Source organism: Camponotus vicinus, unplaced genomic scaffold (assembly GCF_025532165.1).
Source record: "Camponotus vicinus isolate PSW18456_S1 unplaced genomic scaffold, iyCamVici1.0 SCAF_2, whole genome shotgun sequence".
NCBI classification, from domain to species: Eukaryota; Metazoa; Arthropoda; class Insecta; order Hymenoptera; family Formicidae; genus Camponotus; species Camponotus vicinus.
The window spans coordinates 7,976,989-8,002,523 of record NW_028141956.1 but is presented as its reverse complement, the minus strand read 5'-3'; the positions used below and the strand labels follow the sequence as shown (position 1 = coordinate 8,002,523).

At 34.8% G+C, this 25,535-nt stretch overlaps 4 protein-coding genes across 11 annotated transcripts in view; 2 read left to right on the top strand and 2 right to left on the bottom strand.

The window, feature by feature from the left end:
• LOC145966662 (protein-L-histidine N-pros-methyltransferase) overlaps positions 1 to 11,855 on the top strand; it is a 38,483-nt gene extending 26,628 nt beyond the window's left edge. The window contains exons 3-5 of one of the 2 annotated variants that reach the window (XR_014437118.1): positions 5,390 to 5,602; positions 7,952 to 8,479; positions 11,769 to 11,855. Coding sequence is in view for 1 of the 2 variants with exons in the window: in XM_083090934.1 (XP_082947060.1) it covers positions 5,390 to 5,602; positions 7,952 to 8,408 (670 nt within the window). In the remaining variant the exon portion in view is untranslated. Of the gene's footprint in view, positions 1 to 5,389; positions 5,603 to 7,951; positions 9,772 to 11,768 lie in introns of those variants that run through there. The other variant, XM_083090934.1, reaches the window with a different exon arrangement.
• LOC145966661 (uncharacterized) lies at positions 8,522 to 14,447 on the bottom strand. 4 transcript variants are annotated; one of them, XM_083090930.1, is made up of 7 exons: positions 13,723 to 14,447; positions 13,248 to 13,490; positions 12,783 to 13,167; positions 12,243 to 12,633; positions 11,986 to 12,108; positions 11,709 to 11,841; positions 8,522 to 11,618 (listed from the first exon to the last, which is right to left on the bottom strand). In XM_083090930.1, the coding sequence occupies exons 2-7, from the start codon at positions 13,487 to 13,489 to the stop codon at positions 11,570 to 11,572; spliced, it is 1,323 nt and encodes a 440-aa protein (XP_082947056.1). In that variant the 5' UTR covers position 13,490; positions 13,723 to 14,447; the 3' UTR covers positions 8,522 to 11,569. The 4 variants fall into 4 exon arrangements, with proteins under 4 accessions (XP_082947056.1, XP_082947055.1, XP_082947059.1 ...); XM_083090929.1 differs by having other exon boundaries at positions 14,238 to 14,447; XM_083090933.1 differs by lacking the exon at positions 13,723 to 14,447 and adding an exon at positions 13,581 to 13,688.
• Positions 14,448 to 15,103: 656 nt separating this feature from the next.
• On the top strand, positions 15,104 to 21,063 carry LOC145966663 (Golgi to ER traffic protein 4 homolog). The gene is made up of 6 exons (XM_083090935.1): positions 15,104 to 15,536; positions 15,625 to 15,703; positions 15,812 to 16,049; positions 16,131 to 16,269; positions 16,453 to 16,593; positions 16,685 to 21,063. Exons 1-6 carry the CDS (start codon positions 15,424 to 15,426, stop codon positions 16,932 to 16,934), a joined length of 960 nt encoding a protein of 319 aa, XP_082947061.1. The 5' UTR covers positions 15,104 to 15,423; the 3' UTR covers positions 16,935 to 21,063.
• Shmt (serine hydroxymethyl transferase) lies at positions 18,966 to 25,460 on the bottom strand. Of its 4 annotated transcripts, none has more exons than XM_083090927.1 (8): positions 25,317 to 25,460; positions 22,959 to 23,189; positions 20,926 to 21,119; positions 20,627 to 20,838; positions 20,223 to 20,547; positions 19,635 to 20,134; positions 19,270 to 19,453; positions 18,966 to 19,156 (listed from the first exon to the last, which is right to left on the bottom strand). In XM_083090927.1, exons 2-7 carry the CDS (start codon positions 23,136 to 23,138, stop codon positions 19,287 to 19,289), a joined length of 1,578 nt encoding a protein of 525 aa, XP_082947053.1. In that variant the 5' UTR covers positions 23,139 to 23,189; positions 25,317 to 25,460; the 3' UTR covers positions 18,966 to 19,156; positions 19,270 to 19,286. The 4 variants fall into 4 exon arrangements, with proteins under 4 accessions (XP_082947053.1, XP_082947051.1, XP_082947052.1 ...); XM_083090925.1 differs by having other exon boundaries at positions 22,959 to 23,328; positions 25,290 to 25,442; XM_083090926.1 differs by having other exon boundaries at positions 22,959 to 23,256; positions 25,317 to 25,434.
• Positions 25,461 to 25,535: the final 75 nt, after the last annotated feature.

Here is a 25,535-nt window from a genome sequence, read left to right as displayed (position 1 = left end):
CGTGCGAATTTACCAGTACCAAGTTTTGTTCAGCATAAGATATAGTGGAAATGAGCTATTCTTTTTTTTTCTCCGACAATGTCCATCACCAAATTCAAATTATATCTAGTCGTTTAACTAAAAATTATCATTGAAGCATTTTAATAATAAAAATTATTAACTATGAAAAAAGAATACTATATAAAAAATTACAACATATATTTACACATCAAATCTCATCAATTGAAAAATCTATGTTAATGTCTCTAAATAATTGAGATATTAAATTTTGCTCATCGGCTGCATGTAATATTGTAATCGGTAAGCAAATAAATTTTATGTCGCATTAAACAGTGATAACACGAATGTATTAACGATCTCGAGAAGCAATCTCGTCCGATGATACAGAAGGAATTTGAACGTATCGAAGAAACGACTGACGAGAGAATTGACATCGAGGAAATAAAAAAGGAAGCGTAAGAGAGAAAGGTCAGGACGCAGCTCTGAACGTTCAGAACGACGACAAACGAAGGTAAAGATGACTGGTCAGATTTCTTAAGTGTTGCCCCAATCAGATCCCATGTCACTCGGTTCATTAATCCATTCAGGACGAACTCTGAAAAGTTCCGTCCCGCGCCATATTACAGAATTACATTTCGTTCGCGCACTTAATGACGTGAATACGTAATGGTCGTTCGAGTCGCGCGTACTCTCGAGCGTGACGAGATCCAATCGAGTTATCGTATATATAGGTACTATATATACATATATATATATATATATATATATATATATATATATACTCCTGGACAAAATTAACGCATAGTTTTTTTCCACTTTTTCTATAAAAATTGATATTTAAATTTTAACGAAAAATTTTAAAGAAAAAGTGAAAAAAAATTATGCGTTAATTTTGTCCAGGAGTATATATATATATATGGGGCATTCTTTGTCAAATCGGACGACACCCCTCCTGTCCAAAAATGGGGGCAACCGAAAAATTTCTTTTAGGGCTCATTTTATAGCTATATGCATGTACTTTCGTTTTAACTCTGGTCTTTTTGAAAAACCAATATGGCGGACCCAACATGGCGGCCAAAACCTGGAGAAACTGAACTTTAAAAAGCAATATCGCTCATTAGAGCGTACTAAAGCGGTTGCTTTTTTATGAAATCCATGTCGGTTGTGGAAGATGATCTAATTTGCGTCTTATTTAGAAATAACTGATAGTTTCAAAAATATCGTAGTGTTTTACAGAATCTGTAGAATCTGTACACCGCACTGAGAAAAAGATCTGGTTGCATTAATTAGAATTCTGGTAGATTCAACCAGTATGTCTGTTGGAAAATGGACGAACCAGAATTCTTGTAGGAATTACCAGATGATTCTGATTAATTTCTTCCTGTTAAATTTACCAAATTTTCTGGTTAATAATACTAAACTCACCAGCACCAAGTCGTCTAAAATTTTTTCCATCTAATTTCAAAAGTCTGTTTAATATTCTGAATTCCCACAAGATTATTGGATAAATTCAATCCAGATTATTGAATAAATTATTTTAAATTCAGTTTGTTAGAAATTAAACTGATAAAACAGTGGTGCAAGAAGAGGATGCAGCTCAAACACACACAATCAGAGAGCTAGCGCCCTCTTTCTGGCACTACTGCTCGTAAGAGAAAAAAAAATATATCTTGGACTTAATGTTAATACTAGTTCTTTATATACATTTTATGGCAAATATTGAATACGAGTTAAGTTAAGAGTGGCTATACACACACACACACACACACACACACACACATATATATATATATATATATATATATATATATATATATATATATCTTATAACCCTTTAAAATGTACAATCCTAACGCGCGATGTCCTTAACGCAATCTTTCGATATAATTTTCGATGCAATAAATGCAAAAAAGGACACATATTTATTTGTATTATTTAATAGTCTTGCAGTTCCGTAAATTCTTCTATCTTTCAATACTAAAAATGTCAATTTATAATGAGAATATATTATATACAAAGATAGATCCTACGTAAATAACTCATGACTGATTAAGGGGCGATCAAAAAGATAAAAAAATTAGATATGACGATTTTTCAGAGGGATGGTATCTCAGAACACACACAAGATTTATCTTAAAATTTATTTCGCCTAATGCGGGGTCAATAATGACACCGATAACAGTAAATCATCTGATATTTGACATCCTCTTCGATTACATTACGCCCAAGGTGCATCGCGCGTCCGCGAGTCGATATCGCTCGCGCGTGGCGATTATGCTCACGCATAATATCCGGTGAGGATATATTCGCGCGCGCGTGAAAGAAGAAAATCGCATCGAGCGAAGAAGAAGAAGAAGGAGAAGAAAGGGCCAACCACGAGTGCCGATCTCGCCGGATCGCTCGCTCGACCGAGGATTTGCAAACAATGGCGCCTTAGCGCGCGGCGCGTTCTTTCGATGGCGGCTCGATACGTATCGCATTTACATATTATTGCTATTATTAGGTAAACGATCCTCCGCCGAGCGCCTCTTTAACACTACTCGCTCGCTCTCCGGACTATTTTACGATCGTGAGGACCTCGCGCGCGGCGAGGCACGGGGCCCCCTCGCTCCGATAAAAGCCAAGCTTTAAGCTTCGGTCCGGCGACAAAAATTGAAGCACCGCCCGGGCCGAGAGAGTGGGTGGCTGGAATTGTAAATAATCGTCCTGCGGGGAGATCCTTATCGGCCGTACATGGCGCTATCCTGTCCTCGCCGCCAGCAAGCGGGCTATCAATGTCCATGGCATCTACCCCCTAAATCGATTTGGAATTGGCATCTCTAAATGTATATAAATACATAAGTGGTGCGTTAAGAGTATTAAAAAGCAAAAAGTTTGTCGAACTTAATTTCGATTTTTATTTCGAAAGCGCGGTACGCTTTTTCTAATCTACACAATTGATTTTTTTCATTAAAGACGATTAATGGATCCTCTGATGATATCTTTTGAAACATGTTTGAAATCTTCAATTGCGTGTGAGACTTATATTTATGATATCTATGAATTTATGCTCTTATCATTTTGGAAATAAGAAATGTTTTCCATATATGTAAAAATTTAATCTTATTAGAAACAACGATATTATGGTAAATTAATTATTTAAAATAAAATGTATACTTGGATACTCTTTCGTACATATCATCATCCAACATACAAAAAATTTTATAAATGTTTTTAGATTCAACATTTTCTGAAATTTATTATGTCAAATGTAACTGTAGGATCTCTAACAAATAAGAATTATAATTTTTTTATTTACATTTCTTGCAAAAATTTGATAACAAGTTCAAAATCTTTTACAAATTTCTGATATATGATTGAAAGAGAGAGAGATAGAGAAAGATTGGTCATTCTGTATTTTCAGATATAATCGCCCCGCGTTTCTCGACATTTCTCTTTTTAAACACGGCGTGACCGCGTAGCTAGACCGCATGACGCCGGACCCGAATTAAAGCCGCGCTTTTACGGCTCGGGATTCGCCCCATCGCTTCCGAGGAGTTCGAACGAGACAAAAAAGATGGTCTGATAAAACAGAACACGCAGAGCTTGAAGAAGAAAGAGAGAGAGAGAGACGGGAGGAAGTTCGGAATCGCGGTGAGGAGGAAGATATGGCGGAAGGATCGGGGAAGCGGGATGGAGAGGATTGTATGCGAGTGGATATGCGCATACAATGGAGCCGGGGAGAGCAAAAGCGGCGAATTAATTGTCGCTCGCGCCGCCGACGAAGCCGCTGCGATCTGCGGGGCCTGATTTGTGGACCGCGCATATATATCACCGTGGGCCACACGCACGCGTATGCGTGAATGTGTCTCTCCCTCTCTATCTCTATCTTTCTCTTTCGCTCTTTTCCACTCGGAATTCGCGACGGAGATTGCGAAGACGATGTGACTGTACTGAGATTGCTGCTAGTGGCTGACAATGGAAACAAGCTCAGAAAAGGAGAAGGTACGTGGAGGAAAGAAGATACATGTATAAAGGAGAAATTGGAAGATAAAGAGGGAAGAAGAGAGACAGAGAGAATAGGAGAAAGGGAGGGAAGGGAGAATACGAGAAAGAGAAACGAGGAGAGAAAATGGGAATAAGAATAGGAACGAGAGAACGACATACGATGCTGAGGAGCGGGAGGAAGGAAGATCGGGGAGGGAGAGGGGTGACTTAAGGATCCGCAGAAAAAAAACAAGGTAGAGAAGCTGGACGATACTACGAACAATGCGCCAACCGGGTCCGCGAGTTTCCCTCCGTCGTCCCTGCCTCTGCCTCCTTCTCCGTCCCTGTTTCTCGCCGTGCTCTCCGTTTCTCTTCGCTCTCTTTCTTATTCTTGTTTATTATTCAATGGGGCCAGAAGGTGCTCGTTAATTGATGGCACCGGCCATGGCCGAACGGGCGGCGCGGAAGAAGGAAAGAGGAAACCGAAAGGAGAAAGAAAAGGAATCGAAACGGACGGAGGAAAGGAAGCGCTGGAAAGGATGAGTGGGAGGAGGGCAGCCTCTGGACCACCATCGCCTTATTTATAATGCCGGGGATAACCGAATTCACGATCAAAATCCCGCGTTCCGCGGCATTGATGGATCACCGTGCGCCGCGCGACGTCGCGACGACTCCGGTATTTTCAAATGAACCCGCCCCTTTTTCCTCATGATGCCTCCGCACACGAGAGGAGAAGCCTGGAGGGATGGGGGTGGAAGCCAGCCGTATTCCCCCTGTCCTCTTCTCGCACGCTCCGCTCTCTCCTCCCCCTACCCTAGGATGACATCGACGAATTCCGCGGAGCAACCTGCTGCCGCTTCGGAGATGCCTCAGGGATTCGATTTCTATATGCAGGTGTTCGTTTCTTCGATCGATCGATAGCGAAGGACCGCAAGATCGGATCCTGTCCGATATTTTTAAAGAGCAAAAAAATATAACTTAAGAGAAGTTAATGAAATAAATGTAGATAAATTTTATTCGATTGAAACATCTGTATTAACGTGGATATTCATGTTGCTTAAGCATAGTTTTTATCTTAAAAACTACAGAGAAAAAAATTACTTGTCAAACCGAAACGAATTTTTTATTTCAACGAATTTATCTCGTTATATTATTAATTTTGAAATATATATAATTGTATGTCTTTTCCAATGCTAAAATTACTTCTATAACTTATACAATTTACATTATTAATTAAACAACGATATAAAACTAAAATATCTATATATCTTTATTATCTTTTGTCGTTTATACTTATATTAATAATTACTAATCCGAAAATAATTAAATATAAATCATTGCACAAAGTGATAAAAAAGATATCTTTCAACTCCCTGAATGATGTACAGGTTTTATAATGAAAATTATTTTCGAATTGTCGCAGATTGCTCGGTCGCGGTTCCATGCATGTGTTCTCCAGCGAGCAATTTCAAAAGCTAATGGACGCAAGCGGCTTCACGGGCCCCTGGCATTCCTTAGTGGACCTCGGGGCAGGTGATGGCGCAACCACCGCCCACGTGGCGCATCTCTTCGAGAAGGTGTATGCCACGGATATTTCACCCCCCATGAGATGGGCTCTGGCGAAGAGGAAATTCACGTATGTAAATTATATTAAACGACAGCGCGTCTGAATTCTTTTATATTGCCTCGATTTTTAAAAGTAGAGTAATAACACTAACAATAATAATAAATTATCTCACTAGAAAAGTCTACAATCAAAAATCGATAATAATAATAAATTATTACAGTTATAACAATCAATCGCCTGACTCAATTTTATTTGAATTAAAATTTCTAACATACGAAATATGTTATTTATACACATTTATTCTGATTTTTTAATTTCTACAAATGTAGTTAAAGCCAATCTTCAATTTCTAAAAATTGAAGATTGGCTTTAAAAGATTTACTGTCATTGTGTATTTTGCGGATATTTTTGTATTTATAATAGATAAATTTTATTAAGTAAAATTTAAGTAAAAAAGCAACAAAAAATTTGATATTAATGTATTTAAAATCAAGCAAAAAATGTTACGAAATCAATCGTTATTACAGTCATCGTATGTGCATATGCAAAGGCTATTCGATCCGAATATCTCGGAAAGAATCCCTACTGACTGGGCGAGAATTTTTCAACTACAAAGCTCCTTTGCGAGCGCGGAATCGCATATGCGAGAACGTGAAACAGATTACATTCTTCGAATCGAATACGAGCGACCAAAGGTGGGCGGTGGAATCTCCATTGCTTGAACGTGTATTTGCATTTTCTCGGTGACACACAGATTCGCGCGATACGTATTTTATTAGCATCACAGTTTAAAATGCAATATTCTACTTGATATTCTCATTCCTGTGAAAATTATTTAAAATTCCTACGTTTATTTATACTATCATACATGACAATAATTGCATTGTATTTACAGATTATTCTATTCAACGATATTTTTCGCGATTGATTCTTAATCAATTTGGAATTTTTACATCACGACAATTTTTCTAGATCCACAATTTTCTTTTTCTTTTTTATTTTTCTTAAATTTCTAACAAATTAAAATTTATTTGCAATTAAACGAATGATAAGGTTTTGTTATCTATTATCCTTGAAGCTATATTCTCAAAAATCTCTCAATTTTCAATGGTTTATAACAGAATAATTATTGTTGCCTTGACATTATTATCGTGAAAACATTCGTCTGTGAAAAAAATCATAGAAAGGGAAATCATTTAAAGGGATTCTGGTGAATCTGGATTGTTCTGTACAACCGCAAATATCTAATTCTTTATAGGAAGATTATGTCAAGAGAGAAGAAAAAGGATGCATTCAATTTATGCAAATGAATGTAACGCGAATCGGATCAATAAGAGATCAGTGTGCGGATGTTCGCGGTTACTCGATACAGATTCTCGATAATGTAAGCGAGCGCGATTATGCGCGTCGTTCCCGAACGAATTGAGGGGCTATCACGAGTGGTATTATTACGGTTATCTCAAAAACGTGTGTCTCATTATAAAGTGAGATAAGATAATTGATCGTCTGGCTCGGTTCATTCTCGCGCCAGATGATGTATATAAAAGCAGCACGCTCGTCGACACGCTTATATGTCGATGCGAAATATCATCAACACGGCAACGCCAAGTGACAAGTTCATTGCGCCGAATTGATTAGAGTACAAATTTGCGGTGATTAGAGTAGAACTTTACGCTATCAACGGACACCATCGCCGAATTGCTCTTGGTCACTATTCGAATTTTAAATGAATCGTGGAATAACGCGACGGATTCGTAACTCATTTTATAGAAATCCTACTCACGAATATTCTCCGGTTGTTTCGCGTAAAATTAGCAGGAGACTAGACTTCTATCGTTCGATATTCGCGTTTCTGAAAAATTATTTACATTTTGTCGGGGAAAACAAGCTCAATTTTCACCGCCGATTAACTCAACATCTAGAATTTAGATTATCTTTGAAGGAACTTTTTTTAGAGGAAATATCGATTTTTTAACTATATAATTATGGCCTATTCAAAATAAAAAAACGATTGAATTAAAATTGGTTTTCTGAAAAATCCACAGAATCAAACTAAATCATTACAAAATCACACACACAAACTAAATCATCAGACTAAATAATCTCAGTCTGATAATTTTCACACATGTATTTATTATATTAATGAAAAACTTATTAAACTATTAACAAGATGATTTAAAAATAAATAATAATAAGAGATTAATATTTTATTTTTAGTTATTGTTATTAATGGGAATTTTTCCGCGTATGTCTATCAAACGTCTTTTGAGATTTTCTATATCTCTTCTTAAAACAAAAATAAAGTAAGACAGAATGCTAGAGTTAAGAATTACATACAAACCTGTAAACATATAAGTAATCCGAGATGCAGAAAATCTCTCTCTAAACATATCTTGGTTTTTACACGCTTTTGTATAGAGTACTCGATGTGGAGAGATGGCATCAGGAAGCCGGCCCCTTTAATGTCATTCTCTGTCTGAATCTTCTCGACCGTTGTGACCGTCCAAACACCCTGCTGAGGCTACTGAGAACCTCGCTGGCTCCTGGCGGCAGATTAGTCGTCGCTCTGGTATTGCCGTTCAGTCCCTATGTCGAGGTCGGTGAGAGGGGTAATCACAAACCGTCGGAGTATCTGCCGGTTCGAGGAAATGGACTCGAGGCTCAAATAGCCGGACTAATCGACAGAGTTTTCGCTCCGGTGGGTTTGCGATGCCTCGTCTGGAGCAAACTGCCGTACCTCTGCGAAGGTGATCTGGGACAGTCGTACTACTTCCTGGACGATGTGATCTTCGTGTTGGAGGCGCAGCCAGTTAATACACGATCCTGCGAATTTGTCGCGATAGACAATAGTGTTTCGTTGCAAAAAAACTTTTAGTCTTTAAAGCCTAGCAGACTATGCGGAAGAGATTGTGAATAAAGAAGACATGGGAAAAAAGGGGTTGAAAGGTATAAATAGAGAAATAAGAAAGAGAATAATACGCGAAACAATTCTTTCACACTTGTAAAAACTTTAATAATTGCTGTCATGAGTTAGAATTATGCGAGAATACAGAAGAGCAATACTGGCAAGCGACGACGAGCTTAATGTGCAGACACAGCGGTTAGCGTTTGGTGTACGAATATTGATTGGCGATCCGAGTTTAAAAAGGGAACAACGGATCGGCACAACAGTGCGCATTTTACAATCGTTTATCATCTTAATGTCGAATTCGGTGCGGAAACACGGTGTACACGGTTTTCTATGGTATAGATAATAACGAGAATAACGAGATCCGGAAACAAAATCTGTATTTCGTCTTCTTTTATCCTTTTCCTTGTTGCTCGACTCCGTTCGAGAACATCCCTCTAAAATTCAAATCTTTGTAGTATGTCTCGCTAATTATTTATAATGATGAACAATTAAATGAACAAAAATCGTGTTCTCAAAGAAGAATGTTAAAATTACTCTATGTATGTATGTATGTATGTGTGTGTGTGTGTATGTGACAGTGACACTATAGCGATAAAATTAATGAGTCGCAGTGACACTACAACGATCAAGTTAATCTTTACAAAACGGGTAACGAATTTTTTTAGACTTTAAAATGATAATTTAATTTAAAAACGTAAAACGCCGCGCGACGCGACGATATCATTAGACTCAAAGTCTAGAACAAATGTAAAATGGAGAGTAAAAAACCTACTGCAGTCTTACAACTTTTGCTTTGAGAAAATACACTTCTCCTTACATATTTTGAGCAATTGCATAATTGTGTTCAAATAATTAATAGGCGAAGATGGATTATAAGTTTACCTCGAACGCAGTCTCCAATATATGTCTCACGAGATTCTATTTTGTATGTCAGATCAACTCTTTTTTTATCTCCTCAGACTCTGTTTCCGCGCTCCCTTTTCTCCATTTGGCATAAATTGCAGCGACTTAGTCATGGATATGCTTAATTGTGCATTGGTTATACGACCGACCAATTGCAAGACAAACGATAATACGTTTGCATTTCTTTTTTTATGTAATAAATAACTACTATAAGAAATAAGTCTATCTAGTTATTGGAAATACACTTTGGTGTACAACAAGTTATCGTCGAATTATGAACCATATTGCAGCAGCCTCTTTGTCAATATATATATACGTATATGCATGTCAACAAAAACGCAGTCTATAGAAGCCGGATCTGCGTTCGTTTAAACAATCACTCCCTGTGAAAAATAAATAAAGAATACTGCTATTGAGAAAATTATTTTTCAGACTTGTTAATCATATATCTGCATGCATCCCATTTCTAATTACACAGATAACTACACAGAATGAAAGAGAGAAAATATAACATGAATGTTTATAATATGAAAGATTAATAATATGATGAGAAAACAAAAATAACAAAACAAACAAATATTAATACTTTGCACAGATCATGGATCCGACTCCTAAAATGGTAATTGATCGGCACATTCGCTGCATACGTGTGTAGTAAATATAACAGATACATGTATATAGAAAGACATCTTCAACATACCCGCATTCATATAAAATTTTGCTATTTGATAGCCAAAACTCTGCATTCTCTCTCAGATATACACATACAGCCCCCACAAAACACAGCCCACGCATTCGAGTGCCGCGCGCTATTTTCCATTCGCGGTATACATCGCTTCTTACACATTCAAAGACGAATGTCTATTACTTTACATTATCGAGAAAGAAGGAAACATTTTATCTCGTATCGTTTATATGCGCGTATAACAACCGAGTGGAAAACGATTTTATTCCTGCAAGTGTTACGATATGCCATTTATTCTCGAGGCAGCGATCGATCGAAATCACAAACGCAGTCCTCCAATTCGTAGTTTTTATCTCGCAAGAGTAAAAACGTTTCTGCATGATAATACTTAGTGCACGGTGAAAAGTCTTTGAGCGTCAATGCAAAATCCTTTCAAAATTTCCTAATGACGCAACGATTTTCGTTTCTTTTCTTTTACTATATATATGTATATATAGATATTTATATATATATTAAGAAATAATCTGTTTCTTAAAAAATATCTATGAATTGACCAATGACTTTTTACGTGCACACCGCATATACTGCCCATGGAGCTTAAGAAATAGTGCACAGCTTTTAACATTCGTACTCGCGTGCTCGATTAGCGAATAGTTTTAGAAATAACAACAATATATATATATTCATTTTATCCTTAAAAATAAATAATAACACATTCATACCTTTTTGGAGAAAATATATACACATAAATTGAACACACAGTAATTTTTTCACTAATTAAATAACACACTCCGCCTTAATATTAATTGAAAGTTACTGTAAAGAATATATATCTTATAAAACAAACAGTTAAAAACATATGAAACAAAATAACGTGAAACTTGGTAATTAAGAACATTGTCGTTCTCTTATGCATCTATGCTGCGAACGTTAAATATCAATTAATAGTAAAAGCTTTTGTACCAGGCCAATTTAGTTTTTGCTTCTTATTCCGAGACTTAAGCTTATATAACAATTTTATACATAGTATATAAAAAAGTCTTATGCGATATATTATTAATCAGGTAATCGTTGGAACACAAGCGGCAAAATTATTAAATTGATACAGTAAAATATAAATGCTGTTCATACTGCGTTACTTGCGTCATAGCATCAATCATGATATTCGGCATATATAACGCGGGATTAATTGATATATTATTTACCGAATAAGCCCCATAGGCAGAGCAATTACAATACAAAGTCAAATTACAGCGATGAAATAAAGCTAGTAAGAATCCCTAAAATGACGCGGTGTGAGTTTAGTCCTACATATAAATCTTTTTTTTTTCTCGCTACTCACGTTTATCACAGTCCACGCATGACTCATTTTGTCTCTTAGTATTTGAAGTCCTAAACGCCAACAACTTTTTTGAGCAATCCATCGGGTTGTTTAGATACGAAACACCCAGCTAATCAATAAACATCTTGTGACTAGAACATCATAGAGCGCAAAAAGACGAAACTTGGTCTGTCGCGAGTGAAGCGAAGACGATGCTTAATCTAACTTACGCTGCTCGCATAATTCTTCCATTCCACCAGCTTTTCTGTTAAAAAGATAAGAAGAATATATTAATGGATAAACAATAGAGCTAAAGTTTTAAATATTAAATAATGTTATAAATATTAAAACTCACAATGATGACAAGTAAGGAGTACCAGTATGATCTAATCGGTGTTTATCTTCATTCTTCCAGCTCGAAACTGGTATATGTGGAGGTGGCAAGAAGCTTCTCAACGATTGTACAAGCTGTATTGTATCGACCAATGCTGCAATTAGAAATAAACAATATAAAAATATCTGTAAAATTACTTCATTAAAGAGAATCGATATGAAATTTCACAGTGCAATAAATTCATGATGAAAAAAAGAAAAATAAAGGAGAAAAACAACTTGTAAAGAATTGAAATTACTTTTCTGCAGAGCTTCAGATTGCTTGCCGTATGGTTTACACATCGCCGGCCGTACACAGGCCTTCATCCTTGCCATGTTCTTCATCACCTCTGCAAAAGCACGCACAATTTTCTCTTGACCACCTGAAACAATAAAATAAAAATCCAGCACATGCATTAATATAATTTTAATATTTTTTAGAATACATCTAAAAAGTGTACATTATATCGTGTATATATATGTTGTATATATTAATTATCACTATACTAGTAATCACCTTCCGAATTTGCAGACGATGATCGAGATCCCTTTTCATTTTCTAAAGGCCATGCACCATTGTGCAATGCCAACAGATCTTTATTGGCACCTCCTATTCCTTGTAAGTTTCCTAATCCAAGTCCAGTGAGATTGTCCAAGTTATCCAAATTATTGCGTAAGAAATCTGTCAATTTATGATCAGAAATTGGTATGTTGGGTATTAGAGATTCATAATGTTGTTTGCCAGATGGCACTTTTTTCTCTTGCGATACAGGCCGATGCGGAATATTTAATGATGGACGGCTTGGAGGACGTTGAAGATTCATTTGATTGCCAGCACCTCTTATTTCTGCTAAATCTGCTGCAGATCCTCCTCCCATATGTGTATTCGGATTAGCACTACCTAATGTCTACAAGTAAAAAATAAATGAATAAAAAAAAAATATATATATATATATATATATATATGTATATATTAGAAATATATATTAAATTAAAAAGCTTAGCTCACATAATAGCAAGTAAAAAATAGAAAATATCACATGAGAATTTCACTCACTGCCTGAAAATCTGTACTATGTGGAAAACCGCTACGCAAAAGAGATGCAGTCGCTTCATTTTCCTGGATATAAGTTGGTGCCATGTGACCCATCTTTTGAGTGAGTTCCAGTTGATTTTTGTAATAACGACAAGCGGGATTGGGACAGTTTTGCACGACTTCTATGATAAATTCCTTTTCCATTCCAAAACATTCTCTTCCAATAGTATAGGACTCCATGACTGCTCTGACTGTACCTTCCAAACCCAAATGTAAACCATGCGGCCCATTCATATGTTTCAACATAACAGCATTAGCAAAGTGTTCATAGGGAAGTATTATCTTTCCATTCTCTCTGAGGACTAGTCTTCCCTGCGAATCCAATGCTACTCGAGATGCCATCATCCTATAAATAGATGAAATATAACAAATGTTCACATAAATTTACATAAATAAATTATATGTAACAAAACTGTTTATCCTTACTGTAAGTAAGCAGTGCTCGGCATCATGCTGGCATCTTTAAATTCCGAAAAACATTGCAGAAACTCGATACTAGGATTCCATCCCTTATTTTGTAAATATGCTTGTAACAACATGTATATTTTCTCTGTGACGTAGCCGGCACTGCTTGGTGCAGCAGAGTAGCTTGACCCTCCACCTGGTGGACCCATTTCGGTTTGCATACCTTTGGCAACAATGTTCTTCATAGTTTCCGCCAAGTCCATCCTGAGTGCATATATAATTGGATACGTAAACCTCTTGTCGCAATAAAATCTCCTTATAAATATAAATATAAATATAAATATATAAATCCACTCTTGATATATTCAAAAGATGAGATATTCTTGAGATATTCAAAATCGTAATTCTATATCACACATGACACTGGTGTGTAACAAGAAAGATTAGTCCCCAAGGAACAAGAAATGTATACATAACAAATAAAAAATAAACGTACACAAATAAACAATTAACAGTCAGCCAACGCTCGATACAATCGACGCCTTGATAATTCCCCCTTCATCCGTTATCGCGCGCGATTCCACGACTCCGCGGAGGAGAGTCGTCGGGATCTCGCGGGTGAACGTCAGCGGACATTATCGAGGACGTTGCGCGCCGAGAGTCTCGCTGTTCGGAACTCGAGTGCAGTGCCTCGTCGCGAAGCCGGCCGTCGAGATTCACCGAATCGGTGCGGTTCGCCGTGCTCGAGCGAGTCGGCCGTCGACGACGGTGACACGGCGCGATCGTACGTCATCATCGTCGTCGTCGTCGTCGTCGTCGTCGTCGAGCGTCCGGAGTGCGACGACGCCGAGTGCGCTCGCCGCACGACTCTCCCGGCACGGCCATTGTTATCGTCCCGAAGCGAGCCGGCGGAACCGATAAAAAAGTGCTCGGCCGCGAGCGAGCCACCGCCCCCCTTCCGACAACGCGCAGGGGGGACACCGCGACGTACTCTCGGAGCGGTACACTCACCCCGTATCGCGGCCGCCGCTGCTCCACTCACGTGGCGTAGCCGGATAGCCCCCAGGAGCCCGTCCGTCGTCGTTAATCGCCGTTATTCGGCATCGCCTAATTAATTAAGCGCCCCCGGATCACATTTGCAAATAACATAAATCGCGATAATTATTTCCGCGAGGGTCACTTGCACGGTCCGCCGCCAGGGGCGCCCCGCGTCCTACGCGCTTTTCGGCACACTCGGTGCATACTCGCGCGTATTCCCCCGTACGTGTGCACACGTACACGTGCGCGCGGCCAGGGTACGTGGGTGTGCGCGTACACACGGGCGGCCCGGCTGCGCTTACGCGACGCCACTTTGCGCATTTATCAATATTACTTTTTGCAATTGATATATTACGCCGCCCTGCGTCCGGCCCGGCCCGGCCCGCCGCGCCACGCCGTGCAACGAATTAAATCGCGCGCGCGCTCACGTACTCGGTGCTCCGAAAATGCGCGCGGTCGTTGAACTCCGCGAATCGCTCTCCCGATGCGAACGTCCGCGCGGGATCGAACGTTCAAAATCACCTTGACGATTATATATTACGATCTATAAAATCTTTTACGAGGACTTTTCTCTGTTACTTGTATTATTTTTTTATTCGTATAATTTGTTATATCGTAAAAGAGAGAGAAAGAGAATTCGAAGACGTTCTCGCGATGAATCATTTATATTATCTTGTGTAGTATATACAAATGTATATGCGTTTTTATTTACACAGTTAATTAATTTATTTTAATTACAATTAAAGCTTAAAATAACACAATATGAATATATTTAGCGGATTATTGTAAACTCGATATATAGCAACTTAAATAGAACAGAGCTATGAAATAGTAGTAGAACGGAGTCAATCGATAAGATACCGAAATTCATTAGTACCAAAAATAGTTCGTCACGCGATGTACGAGGTTGCACCATCTATATCGTGCATGAAATTAAAGCGCGATAAAAAAAACGATGATTCCATTTTACGATACGTCGTAATTTCATCGAATCGAGTAGGCGTAAGATTTTCCAATCGCACTTTATACGCACATGCATAATAAATCTCGTCGTAAACACATACGCTTTTGAAAATTTAAATTACTCATGTAAGTCGCGCGGTATCGCTGATGCCAACCGTGTATACGTACAGTCCCGAGACTCCCAAATAGTGTAAACATGGCCTCGCGGTATAATCACGGTGTTCAGCGAGTTTTAGCGAAATTAGAAGCGTCGATAAACTCGGAAAATTATTATGAGGCTCATCAGATGTACAGAACTTTGTATTTCAGGTGAGCCAGCTGATCCGATCGCCTCGCGCCGTCAAAGCGCGCTCCCGCTCGCGTAAAACCTTGCCCGTTTAACCTCCTACGCTTACAGATACCTCAGCCAGAGAAAATACTCGGAACTTTTGGAATTGCTATACAATGGGTCGATGCTTTTGTTACAGCACGAACAGGTATGTGAATGTTGCTCGAGAAGTCTTTGGATTTTTATATCCTTTAAAAGTAAAGAGAATTTTATAGACATTTGTATATCGTGTCGCAATCGTATATACTTATTGCAGCATGCAAGTGGAGCTGACTTAGGAATCTTATTTATCAATGTTTTAACGCAATCCGGAACGAAACCCACGCAAAGCTTCTTCGAGAAGATCACGAGTTTGTTTAGTTTAATGAGCCCTGCATCGCCAGAAAGGGAAGCATTTGTGCAATTGGCGCTTAAATGGAGCGTAAAGAGTACAGCTTCTAATAAAACTGGTCATCCAGATTTGCACCAGAAAATAGCTCAAGTCTTTTGGAGAGGTATATCTGTCGAAAAAATGACGTTAATTTGTCATTAATCACTTTACACGCTATACATAAGTAACTTATTTTTTTAACCAGAAAAAAATTACATAATGGCAAGGCAACACTTTATACATAGTAGAGATGGCTCTGGATGTGCAGCAATGTTGGTTGAACTTCACGAGCAACGTGGATACACGAATGAAATAGACCTCTTTATAGCTCAAGCAGTCTTACAGTAAGCATGTTCATTGTTATGATATTTTTAATATTACAAATTTCAACATTGCGATATAATATAGAAAAAAGAAGAGAAATATAAAATAATATTAAAAGAGTTAAGAGAATTAATAGAAGAAATACTATTTAATTTAAAACGATATTTATTTGTAATCATAGTAAAATAGTGAATTTATCTTAGATATCTTTGTCTACAAAACAAAGCAACGGCACAAGAGGCCTTTAATTCTTATACTTTGAGGCATCCAAAAATAAATAGCGGCCCTCCGTATCTTCTTCCTTTATTAAATTTTTTATTTTTTCTACTGAAAACTATTGACAGGTATGTTACATTTTATAATATTCAATGGACGTGCACATTTTTACTGTGATAAGTTTATCCTCTTCTTTCTCTTTAATCTGATATTTTCCAGTGGTAAACTAGCAGTGTTTACAATTCTTTGTGAACAGTACCAGATATCTTTAAATAGAGATCCGTATTATCGACAGTACTTAGATAAAATAGGCCAACTTTTTTTCAATATTCCACCACCACGTCCACGTAATCAAGGATTATTCGGTTCGTTATTACAATCTTTCTTCAATGGCCTGGAGGATGACGAATCAGATGAAGAACAACGAAATACAGCTTCAACTTCACATGCTGCGCAAGAACTTGATTGATTAAAGGTGAGACACTGTGTAGTGTGATGCTAAATATGGAACTTTTATATATTATTTCTCAATCCAAATACTTTCACTGATTGCTCCCGCGTCATCAAATAATAAAGTTTCAAATCGTAATATTATGTTTGCAATTGAAAAAAATAGTAATTCTAATTTGTATGTATGTGCGTGCGTGCGTGCATGCGTGCGTGTGTCCTGATCACGGAGAGATGAAAGTTTTTGGGATGATTTTTCTTGTCAAAGGAAATTTATCAAAGTTGTAAGTTATGTATACTGAATTCAAAATAGTAATATTCGTACACTAAAAATTGACATTCTAATTATTTTATACATATCTAATAGATATCTTATTTTATATTATTGTCTTTTTTATCAAACAAGACAAATGTGCAATAATGAAATGCATATTTTTGCATAATAAAAACTAATCTAAAAAAACTGAATAATATTCAAAACATGTAATGATATATAAAGTTTGATAAAAACTCTAATTTTATTTAATATCATATCATTTTATAAGATAAGAAAATAAAATTAACTTTCTGGAATAAAAAGTTAATATCTGTGTATATCATTTTTCATACATGCTGTTATGAATTCAGCAAATATATATACTTGGACTTTTGAATAAAATCCTCGCCATTAGCTAAAACCTGTATATCATATATATATATATAATCACATCATTGTATATCTGCGTGTAATTGCTGGAAGATCAAAGATTTATTTTATATAAACTAAAACACATATGACAAATAAATGTGACATAATTATAGCTTCCATAACAAAAATATTAAACAAAATTGCTTGTTGCTTATGTTGAAAAACACCGAGGGAATAAATTATACTCAAAGTAACAAGCAATCTATTTATTGGATTCTATATGAATAAAGTTTAGAATTCCAACAAAAAACAGATGCATATATTTAGTTAAAGAAATAAAACGACCATCACTATCTAATAAAATTCTTCACAGCATTAATTTTAATAAGAGTAATATAACATTGCTATGTACTAAAAAAGAAATGGAAGCATAAACAACTAATTCAGCTAATAATTTTAACTTTGTAATAATTATACCTTTCTATACACACATGTACATTGGAAAACTTTGATTTTGTATTATGTCATTTTATTATAATTATTTAAGATGCAAAGTTATATGTTGTTATATCAATTTTTGATAATTAAATCATTATTATTCATATTTGTTATACAACAATTCAAAAATTTATATACATAATATTATTTCTTTAGATTATTCTGTTGTTTTAAAATGGATATTCTTTTCATGAATATCACATTACAGTCAGATCATACATAGGAATGCAAGATTAGTACTTCGAAAAATTAAATTAGGTATTATATTTGTATAAATCACTTGAAGAAAATATAATAATAAATAACACAACACACATATATATACAGTTACCCAATATATTATTCTATTTAAATAGCAGTTTTTCTTTCTATTCATCTAATAGAAACACTTAATTTAACAATTGTATATACATTGAGTGAAATGTACTAATATGCCTGTGTCATCATGTTCCTAATTAAAGATATTTACTGTCTTATAATACAATGGATCATTGATACTCGCGTAACTTCTTTTAAGCTATCGCCTATATAAACATAATTTTGACAAACAATTTTATTTTAATATATTCATGCAACTTTATGTTATTATTATATTTGCAAGTTGATATTTATTTATCAAATAAACAATTGTAAAGAGCAAATGCATTAAGTTTTTCACAGATGTAATCGATGTGAAAACAATATATTTAAAAAAATAATAACATCGATGATCATAAATTATAATTAAAAATGACACATGTAAGATATAAAATATTAAAAAGAAGTATTAATGTGAAAACATCTTGATAATCATATTATATATTGATAAATTATAAACAAAATTAATATTTGTTTATTTTACTTAATATTATGTACATTGCATATATAAAGCACAATCCTATACTTAAAAATAAGGTTGGATATATAAAATATAATTATGATAAGATGCTTATTTAAATGTTTATATTTTATCATAAAATACATGCAGTTTTTTTAAAAAGTTTCTCAAATAACTCAAATGAAAAAAATATCTGCAATATTTCAATCACAGATATAAAAGAATATCTTATATTCCATAATGTAAAGCTCGGTGCATTTATATAAATTCTATTTTGTGTTATCCAAATTATAATATAAATCTGTGCACAAAAACACAATATAAAAATGTTATCAAACGTAATTAATGGCACATAAAATGAAAAGTATTGTGAAATATTTTTGAAAACAATTTACATTGAACAAATTTACTTACGAAGTGCTATTGCAGTATTAATATATCTCGTTACCAGGCATTGAAAATTGCCTCGAAAATGTTTCCACTTCCTCCTTCAGGGCTGCAACTTTTGCTTTAATATTTTCATCGGTACTTAATACTCTCTTGAAGTCGAGCAATTTCGGTCCCGAAATAGCACTCACTTCTTTAGAAAGCTGCAATCCTACAAGATATAAAATTTATTACAATTGCATTTAAATCACAATGTTTGACTCATTAATGCTCAGAAATTATCCCTCGAAAAAAATACCGCAAATAACAAATACAAATATAAATTATAGTATATTCCTAATTTTTATCAAAATTACCTAGATCTAACACATTTTCGTAACGTTTAGAATTACCTCTATGTATGAATTCCGCGACTTTATCAATATCTTCCTCGACAAAGCCGCGAGTAGTAAGTGCGGGTGTTCCCAATCTAATTCCGCTAGGATTTAATGCACTTTTATCACCGGGAACAGTATTCTTATTGCAAGCGATAGAAACATCTTCTAGAATCTTTTCTGCCTTCGCACCGGTGATGCCCGTTGACCGTAGATCTACTAATAACTGGTGGACGTCTGTGCCATGGGTACTGATATTATAACCGTGCTCTTGCAAACCAGCACACAATCTCTTTGCATTAATCGCTACTTGTTTTTGATAAGCAATAAATTCTGGTGTTTTAACTTGTTTCATAGTGGTGGCTATAGCAGCGATAGCGTGATTATGAGGCCCGCCTTGAAGACCTGGAAAGACTGCCTGATTAATTTTACTTTCTAAGTCGTACATAATCTGCTTGCCATCCTTCGTGACACTTCGAACACCCTTTCGGTAGAAAATAACACCAGCGCGCGGACCTCTACACAAAGAAGATATGTCTCGCTATTTTAATCACTATAATGAAAATATATACTCTGTAAAAATTATTAAAAAATATAGTGCCTTACCGTAAAGTTTTATGCGTAGTTGTCGAAACAACATCACTAAATTCGAAAGGACTGGGTATAATTCCGGCGGCAACCAATCCAGAGATGTGAGCCATGTCGCTGAAGAGATAAGCATTATTTTCGTCGGCGATTTCGCGGAAACGTTTATAATTCAGGCATCTACTATAGCAGGAAATTCCAGCGATGATGACTTTCGGCTTGAATAATCTCGCTTGTTTCGCGAGCCCATCGTAATCAATGTAACCACTCACAGGATCAACTTTGTACGGCATCGATTCGAAGAAAATAGACGTAGCAGAAATCTTCTTATTCACCGTGAAGAAACCTATAGCGTACGAATAAAATTTATAAAATGATTTCGGGCAGATACATCAGTTTATTATTCAGTTTATTCGAATTTTTACCGTGAGTAAGATGACCACCATCGGGCAAATCTAAGCCCATTATACGTCCATGAGGCTCCATTAAGCCTGTGTACACCGCGAAATTCGCTGGACTACCTGAATACGGTTGTACATTACAGCCCCATTGTTCAGGATTTAAATTGAAGGCTTCCAAGGAGCGTTTTTGTGCCAGTAACTCAATTTCATCGATATATTCATTTCCACCGTAATACCTGCAAATATATGAAACAGTCAAGCTTATTATACAAGTGATTAAGTATTTATAAGAGAAATAATATGAAAGCGGTACAAAAACTTACCTTTGGCCAGGATATCCCTCGCTGTATTTGTTGTGCAGACACGAACCTAAACATTGTAAGACACTAAGAGACGTAAAGTTTTCACTGGCAATCAATTCTAGCCCGCTTTCCTGTCGTTTTTTTTCCTTCTTCATCAAATCGAAAAGCTCAGGATCGGTTTCCCAAAGATTATTACTAAGTATATTTGCCATTTTCTGTCAACAATCATAAAAAAATTTCTATATCAATTCCAATTTTTTAATCATTCTATATTTTAATGTAGATAATATTACATTAATATTCATATTTTAATATAATATATTACTTTAATATTTATTAATATATTTATTAATATATATTTTTTTTATATACATCTAAAAAAAATAGGCAAAAATTATAAAATTATTATCTAAATAATATATATATAATTGTACATATATTTTTTATATTTCGCAAAAATGAACAGAAATTATAAAATTATGATTATTATCGAAATAATAATAATAATTCATTAAATTTTTCAATATAACATTACCTTGTGATCAATTTGTAGAAATAAATCAAATTGTGTATAAGTTTTTGTTAATCTACACTTTAAATCACTTCAAAAAGCGAATGTGCTACTTCGAGTGAAACTCAATGTGCCATATTCCATATATATATATTGACTCATATACTTTAAAGTTCAAAGTTTTACCGATAACCCCGTATATAATGTAATGATAAATGATATACATGTTTATCTACATCAACATATTTTAGAAATCATCGATTATATTATTCATTCTCGATATTCTACAGATATTAGATAAATAAATTTTTCTGGTGAATATTATGCGATAAAAATATATTATTAATGTAACATGAAGAAAATAAATAAAATAATTCATAATCAACTAAAAATATTCTAAATAATCTTATGGAAATTAAATAAAAAAAGTATTACACAACTTTCATAATTTTTACATGCTGATATTAATCGTAACATTTATATAAATGTTACGATTAATATCAGCATGTAAAAATTCCCGACAGTGAGATATCACTTTTGAACTCAAAATGATGAAAAAAGAGAATCTTCTCGAAAGTCAGCGGGCAATCGTGTTTTGTTATTCCCCGAATGGCCGAATCTCGAATTCGGAGGTGTACATAACGAGGCAGCCCGCGCGCGCCAGCAATCACATCGCAAACATTTATATAAATCTTTCGTTCTTGATCTAGATAAATTTTTTGTACACAATCGCACACATATCAGATAATAAATAGATAAAACTTTATTTATAGAAAGAGAGCTGTATCATTAAATAGGAAATAGAGCAAGTAGGAGAAAAATTGAGAAAATTACGAGAAAAATAAGAAAATTACGAGAGTGCGATATAAAAAATATTTTATATATGTAATCGAATATATATGTATCGAATAAATATTAATTACAATGACGAAGAGAAAATTTATCCAAATTATTTTTTTTACATAATATTAAAAAAAATTTGTACAAATTTATTTTCTTTTGACATAATGATAAAAGATATTTATAAAACTTTAAAAAATGATTCTTTTTACCAAACTATAACTTTATACCAAAGAATTCGAAAATTATATCTGATTAAACAGTATATATAAGTCATCGCTTTTTTCGATTTCATGATTCCCGCCATTTCACGTCTGTTCAGTCATAACACTGTCAAAGTGTTAATAAAGACACTTAAGAGAACCCACATGGAAACATTTTGTAACGACAAGATCATCGTACGCAGTCGTACGATTCAACAAGTTATCAAAAATGCCATATACAGAATCCGCTGATTCAAAACTAGCAATCATATATTTGAATATATTTCAATATGAACACAATTTTATTAATTTAGCGCAATAAAACATGTATTTCCCTGGAGATCATGTTCGATATATACAATAAAAACGATCGATTTTTCTTTCAAAAATCAATTTGATCCAATAAAAACAATATAATTATCAATCACATAGACAATTGGTCGGTGACCATCGCTTTTGCCGCGACGCGCCAAAATTTTAACGAAATTACTTTTACTTACTCGCTCTGGTAGATGACACGTAGATGATAGATGGATATCTCTGTGACGTGAAGGAACGCAGACGTTTGGAATGCATCTTTGATTGGCGAAATACTTTATACGGTAGCTTCGGGCCCAGAGCAGGTTCTCGACCAATTGAAAACCCCGGCGATTCAAATTCAACCAATTCCCGGCCATCATCGCGCATGTACTGACGGCGATCAGCTGAGGTCGAAAGCGTGCGTACGTTTTCTGCACGTGATGTAACTGCGTTACACGTGATGTAACGGCGTTTTGCACGTGATTTCTTCAATAGGCTCTTGTTTCGTAAATCAAACGACTCGTGCGATTCCTATTTACTGGTTACACTCAAAGCGTGCTACGCGCGGTACTACGTCCAATGTAGACGGAAATCCAAAAAGAATAAGAACCAAAGCACAACTCGGTTTCTTTCTTTTTGTTTTCTTGTTGAATTACCGTCTTCCTGGATGCAGTACCACGCGTCTTATACGTGATTTTATAGCATTCGATTTATTGACTTCGATCACGTGTTTCAGGAGAAACATTAAATCACGCGTATTGCGGTACTAGACGAAGCGTGAGAAGAGCGCAAAATGTGATTTGCGCATGTCTCTGACGTCATGAGTGCCGGTTATTTTGAACAATTATGGTATTTAAAATATTTTTTATTTTTCGTTTTGATATTTTTCAAAACTAAATATATAAGGATTAGAAAAATATTTTTCGAGGGATCTATGTTTAAGAAATATTATTTTTTATGATCTTTTTTTATATATCTTATTTTCGTAGTTATATTTTAATTTTTTTCCATTTCTCTCTCTCTCTCTCTCTTTGTTAAAAATGAAGTAAATATTTTATATATTTTATTACATATAACTCTCTCTCATCTATATCGTTATTTATATATTTATTTTACGAAACAATTTTACGATTTTTATTTATTTTTCTTATTATGTTTTATTACATAAATCCATTTTTTTATTCCTAAAACACACGGTTAAAATATCATATATTCTAAATTATATTATTATATTACATACCGATAAGACTTTGTAACACACGATAAAACACTTTCAACTTCCAATTAACGTGCCTATGATGTATATTCGCAGATACAGCGACAAAATGTTAATTAAAATTCTCTATTAAGATTCACGGTTAAATACTTACACACTTTCACGAAAACTTCTTCATTATGTTAAAAAAGAAAACAAAAATGTTCACACATGTAATGTGGAATTCGCGCGAATAATAATTCGAAGCGAGTTATAATCGCAAAACGACCGTTTCGATAGCAAACAAGTTGCAAACTAGCAAAGGCGAATCATGAAATTCGAAAGTGAGTGAACGACTGATGACTTTTTTTCATTCTACTTGGATCGCTGTACGCCAGTCAATCTAGTCGATGTTTTTATCAACTTAAAAAAAAACATCCGAATACTTTTCCTTATTACAGCCTATACAAGCTTGACTTTTCCCGACGTGATATTACTTACCTTTATCGCTTTAATTTTGTTTATGGATTGTTACATTTTTTTTTTCATTTATTGAAGATATATATTATTTAATCATATATTTTCAATGAAAATTTAATTATAAATAATTTTTTAAAAGAGAGGAGACTACAATGTATATTTTACATTGTAAAATGAAACAAACAATTAAATAGAAGCGTGGTATCGTCTATACGATTATCATTAATTTCCTTCTTTTTAATATTTATCACACCAGAACAGTGTCAATATCCACATGTCTATTTATAATTTCGCATTCGAAGTATATAGTATCGGGATTTGAAAATGTGCAACAAATATATGACGATAATGACAATAGAGAGAGAATTAAAATACAATTAATAATAGGAGGAAAATAATAGAAACGATATTTCCCTCATAAAGTACAAAATCTAAAGTAATTAGGAAATTACATTACAGGCAATCCTTGAAAATGACCTTTCAATGGTGAATAAGATAATGAAAGATAGAAAAAGATAATAGGAAGAAAGAAAGAATGGATCAGTATTCCCAAATAAATAAATTATAAAAAGAGGAAGCTATGAATGGCAATTTTGTGGAGACACCATGTGAGATAAGAGAACCAAAAATAGAAAGAAGAAATACCGATAACACTGTTATATCTCAGCACAAAATAGATAATTAATAAGATGGAAATAGAAGGAAAAATATAGTAAGAGAGATACATTATAATATTTGAAAATATAACACATTGAAAAAAATACGCTGTTTATCAAAAGAGAAATAAAATGAAATTTTGTTGCACGTGATAACTTATCGCTTTGATAACACGTTTCTTTATGTTCCGGTCTTTCACCTCGATTTTGTAAAATAAGCATTTTACTTGTGACGCAATATGTATCGATGTAACGATGTAATCGAATGCGAAGAAAACAGAATGACGAGCACGTCGAGATCAACTGAAGAGACTCCCAAGTAAAATATGCAAAAACTGATTATAAGTCAGAAACTGATTACAAAACACCGTGGTCAGTTTTTACTATTTTCAATTTACTGAACAGTAATTGCTCAACGACCAAGTAAAAAATTATATTTAGATAAA